Source organism: Triticum aestivum, chromosome 3D (genome assembly GCF_018294505.1).
Source record: "Triticum aestivum cultivar Chinese Spring chromosome 3D, IWGSC CS RefSeq v2.1, whole genome shotgun sequence".
Lineage (NCBI taxonomy): Eukaryota > Viridiplantae > Streptophyta > Magnoliopsida > Poales > Poaceae > Triticum > Triticum aestivum.
This window is the reverse complement of record NC_057802.1, coordinates 49,561,985-49,572,502: the sequence shown is the minus strand read 5'-3', so window position 1 is coordinate 49,572,502 and position 10,518 is coordinate 49,561,985. Positions and strand designations below refer to the sequence as shown.

General features: G+C 44.3%; 1 protein-coding gene across 5 annotated transcripts; it reads right to left on the bottom strand.

Moving 5' to 3' along the window:
- Positions 1 to 214: 214 nt before the first annotated feature.
- Positions 215 to 6,739, bottom strand: LOC123077312 (protein FAR1-RELATED SEQUENCE 5). Of its 5 annotated transcripts, none has more exons than XM_044499565.1 (6): positions 5,633 to 6,737; positions 4,558 to 4,695; positions 4,329 to 4,459; positions 2,427 to 4,150; positions 1,872 to 2,345; positions 215 to 714 (listed from the first exon to the last, which is right to left on the bottom strand). In XM_044499565.1, exons 2-5 carry the CDS (start codon positions 4,625 to 4,627, stop codon positions 1,877 to 1,879), a joined length of 2,394 nt encoding a protein of 797 aa, XP_044355500.1. In that variant the 5' UTR covers positions 4,628 to 4,695; positions 5,633 to 6,737; the 3' UTR covers positions 215 to 714; positions 1,872 to 1,876. The 5 variants fall into 5 exon arrangements, with proteins under 5 accessions (XP_044355500.1, XP_044355499.1, XP_044355498.1 ...); XM_044499564.1 differs by having other exon boundaries at positions 5,686 to 6,736; XM_044499563.1 differs by having other exon boundaries at positions 5,664 to 6,734.
- Positions 6,740 to 10,518: the final 3,779 nt, after the last annotated feature.

Here is a 10,518-nt window from a genome sequence, read left to right as displayed (position 1 = left end):
AACAACCACCTCAAGTATTTCATCTCCCTCTCTATTCATTTTGTCCAACGACCCTTATGGAGTCTGCAGTGATGAAGCCCCATATCATATTAGTTATACTGCTTAAAATCTTTGCTCGTATCTACTTCATCAAAACCATGCATATTTCAGTGCATTATTCGTGGCTTGTACTACATCACTAATTATGCAAAAAGAAGCTGAATACAATTGTCAGTGCAAAATATGACAATATGTATCACAATATGTGAGCACATGGATCAAATTAAGCCACCCTTGGAAGCATAACTAAACATCAGACTGGACAATCCCAGATTGAGCATATCACAAGCATACATATCTTGATGAGACATGGTAGCACTATTTTTAGTACATGGCCAGCAAGACCAAAGTATTAAGGACTAATATGATCATCACTCAACATGCATTGCTATTTAAAACGATAAGATCTACTATCTTGACGGTACATAACATAAAAGCTCTAGCATTTCCCTCCAGTTCTACTACTTGCTCATCAAGCTTCTTTTCTGGGAGAGACCACACCAAGCAAACACGATTCAGTTGAGCACAGACAAGTACAGATGCATGATCAAGAATAGAGAGTTATATTTATCTTGCATAGAACTTCTCTCAATTGTCAGAAAGGGGAGACTTTGATAAAAGCTTCTTCTATCCATCTGTAGTCCTGTTATTTCCTGTTGTCAGAGCATCATGCATCTACAAATACAAAGGAAAAAATATTTTACATTATAAGGAAAGAAATAGGAAAATTATGTTCTCTAATCCTGATGATGTATGTATGGAACAATTAAGAATGCAATTCAAGTTCTTTTGCTGACTCGTAGATGACAAAAATAAAAAACTTTATGCTGCAGCACAAAGGCACATGTCAGACCAGTGAAGAGAAAATGAAAACAATATCATACGAAAAAATATATTCACATCTTGACAATGATGGATCATTTATATCAATTTTCATAGCTCATCATCCCAATTAGACTTGCATAACGCAAACAGCTTACGACCGGCTGTACTGATGTATTGATATTACATTATAAGTTTTATGGCTCAATGGCTGGTTAGCGACCGAAGGTCTATCCCAAATCAAGCCCAAGTAGGTCAAAACAGTAAGCCATTTACTCCCTCCAATGGACATTTCTTGCTAATTATATCTTGTGACCTAACATTTCCTTATTGGTGACAGCAGCACTACAAGTTGCATGTGCACTAAAGCTGTTGGTTTTCACTCTAACGGCTTAGAAGCGCCTCTTATTGGTGAGGTACTTTGCAATTAGCACCAAAGAAAGAAAGAAATGATGATTTTGTGGTAATATGAGTATAAAAAATACAATTTGATTGCTTGCTGCACATACCACATGGTAGGAAAATTAGAGAAAAATTCATCCCAAAACACACCTAAATGTTTCTATGCTGGACAGAGAAGCCACTGGACAATTTAATCACTCAAAAGCAGTCATGGGTTTGAGAAGAACAATATGATCTATGACTAGTAAACCACAAAGATAGCCTAATAAGGGAGATACAACAATGGCAATTGTTTCCATTGTGAAGTAGGAACAATATATGTCCGTCCACATAACATCTTCTACTATAGTAAATTTTGCTGAAAAGAGCTCAATAATTTTTGTTCTAATACTCCACTAGGCCGTGGCATAAGGAATATATATATATATATATATATATATATATATATATATATATATATATATATATATATATATATCAGCTAAATGAATCTTATCTAAGCTTGATTGGTTCACACCAAACAAATATGACTCATCTTGAAACATATATTATTATGCAGTAATAGCAATGCAAAAAGATAGGTAGTCTACAAAGCAAGAAGCACAAACCTCTACTATTGTGTCATTTGTTTCTTAGAGCATGTCCTTGCATCATGGAACACCAGTTCCTTACAAATGCCGCATTTGCGTGCGACTTTTTGATGAATTCCAGGTCTTCTTTTCTTCTCGCTCGACCCACTCCTCACACCATCCCTGTGTCCCTTTATTCTAGAGCAAGTGCCCCTTGCATTGATATCAGTAGGTGTGTGGATGGTAACGTGCTTTGGAATGATGCTCCCAATAAATGATTCCTCATTTTGATGTGTGTTGCATGCTACAGCCGGTACGAGCTGGGCTAAATCCAACTCGGCATTGCACAAACTAGTGTGAAAGAATTCAATTCCTTCCATTGAACATTTGGAATTCCGCATGAGATCTTCTAGCTTGTTCCTGACGAGAGCTACCTTCCTTTTCATAGCAATGTCAACTGGGTCAATTAAATTCTCTTCAAGCATGTTTCCTTCCCCATCGAAGAGAATGTCCCTAGCAATATGAAAAATATTACATTGCGTGTGAAGGTAGATAAGTATGAATGCTTCTACACCTACATGAAGAGAAGTATACCTTTTGCAATTTCTCTCCCACCGCTTAAGAACATAAAGTCTTGGCAATTCATTTATTTTCGCACCCCTCAACACTCGGATAATATGGCGGCACACAATTCCAGTGGACTCAAAAATCTTGCAAGAACATTTAGCAGTCATGGATGTTGTGTCATAAGACACTTCTCTAATCTTCTTGTATTGATCACTCACAAACATGATTTTAATCCCCTCACAAATTTCTGTGTTCTGAACATCACAATCATCTCTGGCAGCAAGCACCTGAGCCTGAAATAATTCAAAAATCTCATGGGTGAATACCGCCCTGCCCTGTCTGTCTATTTCCCATGGTGTCACCAACTCACTTGTTGTGTATCCACTTGTATTATCAACAATTAACTCATTCTGCCTCTGACATTTCAAAGTAGTGTCAAACCTTAGCCAAAACTCAACAAAGGTAAGCTTGCGACAGATGAAACGCTTGAAAAACGAGTTTGCGCTCTCTGAAATAGAAGTTGTCCTGAGGAGACCAGTTAAGGGAATTTCCATAAAGTAAGCCGGTATCCATGCCGCACGAAGTTCATACTTCTTTGCGAACCACACATGGTCCTCCAACTTAAACTCTATGATGAAAGACTCCCATCTCTCCTCAAATTCAGCAGGGGTTTCAGAATTCCACACACAATGTTTTTGCCTATCATAGAATACAAGGTCATTTCTCAATTCAGGACGTACCTTCCCAGGAACCTTCTCCATAATGTGCCACATACACAATCGATGTGCGGTGTTCGGCAGAGTTTGTTTAATTGCATTCCTCATCTTACTACATTCGTCAGTTATGATCAATCTTGGCGCAATACCACTCATTGCTCTAAGAAACGCCCTGAACAACCAAATATAGGAGTCTGCTGTCTCATGAAGTAGAAACCCAGCCCCAAAAAATACACTTTGCATATGATGGTTTACTCCAGTGAATGGCGCAAATATGTATTCATATTGGTTAGTGTTGTATGTTGAATCAAAAGATACCACGTCATTGAAGTGACCATAGTTTTTCCTACTTGTTGCATCCGCCCAGAACATACGGACTAATGTACCAACCTCATCAACTTCATAGTCAAAGAAAAAAGCAGGATTGAGAGCCTTCAATCTACCAAATTGGTCCACTAGCATTTGAGCGTCACAATTTTTTATTTTATTTTTCAATACACCATATTGATTCTGTAGGTCCTTCTGGGTGCAACCAACATGCTCAAAAACCCCTGCGCCAAAATGAAGAAACCTATATGCTAAGGAAGTTCCGATGCTAGCTTTCTGGCAATCATGGAGTGTTGTCTTCACCCTCTCACTAATTTGACGATTAGACCTGATCAAGTGTTGGTGGCTAGGTGGCACAAAAGGGTGATTGTGATATTCAGTGAGTGAAGCTATCCTATATTTTCCATCACTTTCCCGAGTGACATAGATAAAAGCTTGACATCCACATCTAGTCAATTTCACCTTTCTCCTTTTCTTTGAAGGATCAACAACAACCATACCTTTCTCGGGCCGAAAACCTTCTTTTGCACACAAGAAGCGCTTCCATTGAAGCACATTATCTACGATCTTTTGCTGCCCAAGACGTACACCAAATCCGACATGGTGTGCATACATCCTATAAAATTCCATTACCGAGCCAATGTCATCAAATAGCATACCCACTTTTGGCTTCAATTCCTCGTCACACTGGGGTTTATACAAAGAACCCTACAACATTAAGTGAGAGTTTAGTAACATTAACCTCACACGACAATGCTATGAACTTATGGGATCTCATTTTTATCAAAAGCAAAATATATATTTCCATCCAACCTAAATTCAATTACTATTCACCACATCCAATGCTTATTTAGTGAGCATTACAATATGTGACCAGCGTCTGTACCTCTTGAGAGCAAGCTTGTTTCTTTTTCGGTGTACTCGCATCATCAATGAGAAGCATCGGAGAATTAATCTCTGCAAACGAGGTAGCATCGCTGAAATCTTGATTTTGAAAACTATTGACCGATTCCACGGCTGCAAAAAAAATTTAAGCAAAAAACATCAAAGAAGGGATTAACGGAAAATTAGGTAATGACAATATACTCTTGCTTTTTTGGACTGCGTCTTCACACCTGATAGTGTTGGTACAAATTTTGCAGTTATGGGCTCTCCTAAAGGCGATGTCTCACTACTTCCCTCCATTTCAGTTCAAGATGCAGCAACAAAATAGCGGAGAACAAACTTAGTACTACTAGTCGACGAGCTTCAATCTATCCAGCATACGCACAACAGAAATTGAGAAAATCAGCCCCAATTGAAGATTGCAATGTTATTGCAAATTAAAAAGATACACAGAAAGAGAGTCTTCTTTTCTACATACAAAAGGTAAAAAAGTTGCAGTTGTTCTTTTTACAATCGTAGTGTCATAAAAGCCAAATGAGTACGACCAATAAGCTAATACAATTGTCTCACTAAATGAAAACTATCATGATTTTAGTTTCAATGACATTACTGGAAAAATAGATAGTGAACTCTCATAAATCAGTGAAGTGGCACCTATTGCAAGTCTAACGAATTTCAGTCCTGTGCGCACAAGCACTTCACATGCAGGTAATTTAACAGGTAGATGAGATTAGTTTGTTCCCGTGTACAATACCCGAGAAGAGGATGAGATTTCGATATACAAAACTGCTTGAAAATCTAGTATAAGCATAGCAAGCTTGTGTAGTGATTAATATTTCTGTTCATGTGTTTTCAGATATATTATCACAATATTGTTTTGAAGGAAAAAGTGCTCCCCACTCCGATTTCTTGCTACAAAGAAAGAAAGAAACATCTAAAGAACTCAATAAGTGTTTCAGTCTAATACTAGATCATAGAGTAACCCCTGGACTGGGCAAGCTGAGAAGGTATCGAATATAGGGCCAAACGAAAGCAGGAGAGCCGAGTAGGCCAACACTATAATCAGTACGAAACCAAAACATAGAGAGAAAAATCCATCGCTTCAGCTGATTGGAAAGGAGCCTAGCATCGATCCACCAAACTTGCCATCAGCGAGTAGCAATATACAATACCACAACTACTAATCAACATGCCACTGCTAGATCCTGGGACGTATAGACCAAGAATAGAGAAATCACCGAGATAGCAAGTTCAATTTACAATTATAACTGTAAATAGTGTTCATAAAATAGGAATCCAACGAACATTAAGCATCACCCGAGAACGAATCACTCACGGTCGGGGTTGAGGAAGAAGACCTGGCACATGTGGCCGTCAGGCTACATCCACTCGGGCACGTCCGTGTTATGGGTCTTCCGGCCGGCTACAAACCCGCCGTAGTCCGGCGCGATGAAGGCGAGGTGGTGCCCTGGGGGAGTGGACCTTGGCAGCGGCTGCTGGGTAGATGTGGAGAGCAACGTCGGGGGTGCCCGGGAGGCGGATCCAGACGACTTGCGAGCCGGAGTACCGGGAACGGGGCTGCGCAAGTCAACGGCGTCCCACTGGATCTAGATCGCCGCCACAGTGTGCAAGAGATAGGGCGATGGGGAAGAGGGGTGACCCGTCTACAAAAATCAATCAGAATTGCCGGGACCTTTTCGCAAAAGTTAGATAACTGTGGGTACAGATCCCACACTTCATAATCTGTACCATCGATCTGTAATCCGACGGACCAGGTTCCTTTTTCTATTTTTGCACCTGTGGTCCTTCTTTTATTGCAGTCGCTCCCGAGCCCGATGAGCCAAGCCGGTTAGTCGGACTATCTTTTTAGAGCATAATAACATACACCGGTTGATAAGTCGGTCCTATCTTAAGCCCACCACATAATCTAGAGAAAACAAGAAAAAAACAAAGATATTATAAATCCGACGTCAGGTTTATGCAATTTCTGAAGGAACGCTTTATCTGTCATGGATTTGAAGCATGGATCTTGAACACGAGAGAGAAGACACATCAGCAATGGAAACCATTCAGTAAAATAAGAGTCCTCGTGAATGCTCTCCCTTCCCCGCCGCATGTTTCTTATCCACACTTCTCTCTCCTGTCAGCTCCTCCCCAACCACCCAAGCCACTCCACTTCCTCTTCCCTCTCCTCGGAACGGGACATGGAGGAGGCGCGATCGATGTTGGGCGATGATCGACCAGGCCGAACAGTGGTGGTGGCGCGCCTAGCTTGCTACCGCAACCATGGCGTGGTGGTGGTCGAATGTGTTGATGGTTAGGCAGAGGAGCACCACGAGGGAAGAAGGGGGACAGAGCATGGTGACAGGCGGTGGCGGAGGATCTCGGGCTATCGACAGGGAACGTCACGCGGGGTCAGAGGAGGAGGCTGGACGGTCGGTAAGCAATCAAGGCTAAGGGACTGGGCGAGCAGGCAACGCGTGGGAGGTGCGATGGGAGGACTGTGCCTACGCCTGCGTCGCGCACGCCGGGGTGAGGGGGTGCCGCCCCCTGGGTGTTTGACGGTGAGGAGACACCGGCGTCATGGACCTCTGTGTCGAGGACTACGTGGCACAAGTGCGCGTCTACCTCACAGGCCCCGCCAACTGCTTCGACTTTGAGCTCGTAGCGCAAGAGGCATCCACCTACGCCCGCGCCCAAGGATAAAGATGTCGAGGCCTAGGTGTTAGGATACGCCACTCAGTAATGACTGTACATTTTACACATTTTAGAACTCATTTGTTGCATATTATCTTCATCTATCATGTCCAACCGAACTAAGTATATGCATGTTCTCCGGTTTTTCATTCTTTTCATTGTGAGCATTGCATAGTTTGTGTTTTACTTATTTATCGTTAGTTTTCTTTATTTTGTTTTGTCTACAAGTATTTTGCAGCAACTTAGGACCAAGCATGATAAAAGGTAAAGTATGAGTTCAATACAGAGGACTTCCACGGATCAGACTTGGGCATTTTGGAGTGTAAAAAATAACCCTTTTTAAAAGTGCTCAAAATCAAGACCTAATAGCACTGGTGCATCGGCATCGTTTGCGCAATGTACAACCCTAGTTAGCAATGCACTTGGGCTAACTAGATTTTTGCATCATGTTTAAATTTTCCTTAAACTTGAAATGGGGATCAACAAACCCTAGCACCCCCTTTGAAAATACCAGGATCAACTGAAAATTATTTCAATGAACCCAAAATGACCTTCACAAAAGTCATCATTTTTGAATTAGTCCAGAACCTCTACCAAAAATGGTGCACATTTTTGTAGGTCACTTTGGATTTTTTTAATTAATTCATAAGGTATTTGCATTTGGGCATTTAAATCCTATAAAAAAATGTCTGCATAATTCTGGAAATGATTGAGAGATGTTGGAAATAATTTGAAAAGTGCCCAAAAATATTTTCAGCATTTTACCAAGTGGTTTGGTATTTTTGATAAACCAAAAATCAACAGCAGAAAAGAAAAACAGAAACAAAAATCAGAAAACAGAGAGAGAAAGGCCCCAGTCCACTTATCGCACTGGGCCGGCCCACCTGCCCCGTGCCAGTCATCACCTGCGGGCGCCACGCCACCAGTAGGCAGAGGAGGGACAGTGCACGGCGCGCCTGCGGGCTCCACGCCACCAGGGCGTCTACCTGCGTCCCCGGGCCACCACGACACCTCGAACCCCCTCCTTGGTGCCATCCCGAGCTCCCCGACACCTCACTCTCCCCCAGCTCTCTCCTTCGCTCTCCCCTCGCCATGGCCGATGCTGCCGCGCCCGCGCCGCCGTGAACCCTGCGCCCATCGTGCTCCCCGTGCTCCCTCGCCATGTCCTCGAGCTCCCCCGTCGTCCGCGACGTCATCCCAACCAAGCCCCGAGCACTCGCACGCCCCGGAGCAGCTTCCCAGACTTCGCCCTCATCGTTCGGTCGCTGGAGATCCCCCTTGCCGCCCCGATTGCTCCGATTCTCCTCCGAGCTCGCCGCCTGCACTGTCGTGATCGCCGTGAGCCACCGACTGTCCTCCCCCTCTTTGTTTTCTCTCCCGTGCGCCGTAGCCACCGCGCCGCTCGCACCCGAACCCGCCGCCGCCGACATGACCCCGGCGACCAAATGGTCCGCTCAGCATGCCCAACGCACTCGCCGCAACGCATAGGCCCTCCCTGCACTCTAGCTCGCCTGCTTGCCCACACGTTTGCCCGAAGTCCGACCATCGCGGCCAAGCTTCTCGCCATCGCCTCTGGCCACCACCCCATTCGATGCACGTCGGCGAGAGCTCCCCGACGAGCCCAGCCGCGCCTTGAATGGTGGCCTGTAGGGAAAACCCGAGCTTCCCCGTCGCGTCTACCGCCATCGGCGGCTTAACGCCGGCAGGTTAGCCCCGGTTGACCAAGGGTTTGACCTCCATTGGGTCTATGACATGTGGGCCCCATCCTGCTAATTAGTTTAGTTTAGGTTTAATTTAAACTAGATTAGCCCAGTGTGACTGGCATGCGGGATCCCACTAGTCAATTTGACCTGGGCCGCCCCGTTGACCCGCTGACGTTACCATGAGGTCATGCTGACACAGTAAATCATTTACTGGATTTGTTTTAATTCTAAATAACCAAAGAAAATCCAGAAAATGATTCAAACTTCAAAAATTCATAGTAAATCAACTATAACTCAGATGGAAAGGATCTATATATGAAAATTTATCAGAAAAATCCAATCTATCCAATGGCACTGGTTTCATGCATGAAAAAACAAGTTAAGCTTGTTGTATAGTGATAGTCCATTTTGCATCATGTTTTCATACTGTTTTTATAATGATTTTATGCATAATAATGCTTTTTGGAGTGACTCTAATGCCTTTTCTCTCATAATATACAAGGTTTACACAAAGAGGGAGAATGCCGGCAGCTGGAATTATGGACCTGAGAAAGCTACATCAGAGTTACCTATTCTGCACATCTCCAAATGAAATGAAAATTTATGGAGAATTGTTTTGGAATATATAAAAAATACTGGAGCAAATAACTACCAGAGGGGGCCACCCTGGTGAGCACAAGACACCAGGGTGCGCCTGGGCCCCCAGGCGTGCCCTGGTGGGTTGTGCCCTCCTCGGCCCACCTCCGGTGCCCATCTTATGGTATATAAGTCATTTTGACCTAGAAAAAATAAGGGTGGACTTTTGGGACGGAGCGCCGCCGTCTCGAGGCTGAACTGGGGCAGGAGCACTTTTGCCCTCCGGCGGAGCGATTCCGTCGGGGGAACTTCCCTCCTGGAGGGGGAAATCATCGTCATCATCATCATCACCAACAACCCTCTCATCTTTGGGAGGGCAATCTCCATCAACATCTTCAACAACACCATCTCCTCTCAAACCCTAGTTCATCTCTTGTGTTCAATCATTGGTACCTGTGGGTGACTAGTAGTGTTGATTACATCTTGTAGTTGATTACTATATGGTTTATTTGGTGGAAGATTATATGTTCAGATCCATTATGGTATTTAATACCCCTCTGATCTTGAGCATTATTATCATTTGTGAGTAGTTACTTTTGTTCTTGAGGTCACGGGAGAAGTCATCACTACTAGGAAAAACCTTATACACAGAACTTTAGCAGCAGCGCTGGATAAAATGGGGTGCTACTACTACTTGGCAGTAGCGCGTGGCAACATAAGGCGCTACTGCTACGTACATAGCAGTAGCACGGCCAGGAAAAGAGCGCTACTACTAAAATTACCCCACCATTGCCGCTAGGCTATGTGTAGTAGTAGCACTTTCCCATGAAACGCACTACTGCTAGGTAGTTTAGCAGTAGCGCTTTCTCCTAAACCACGCTACTGCTAATCCAACCATATCCCCACGCGCGTCCGCCTGTTTCCTCACTCTCCTGTCTCACTGTCGCGGTCGTCCTCCTCCTTCCATCGCCGCATTGCTGTCGCCGTCGCTGCCATCCTCCGGCCTCGGTAAGCGTCCTCCTTCTCCTCTTCCTCCTCCCTCCTCCATCCTCCAGCTGCCTCTCCTCCCTCCTCCACCCCACTCCTCCCTCCTCTAGCTGCCTCTCCTCCTCCCCTCGTCCCTCCCCCTGCTCCTCCCCCCTCTAGCCGCCCCTCCTCCTCCATCAACAACACCTCCTCCCTCCATAGCCCCTACTCCCTCCCCCTCCTCCATCC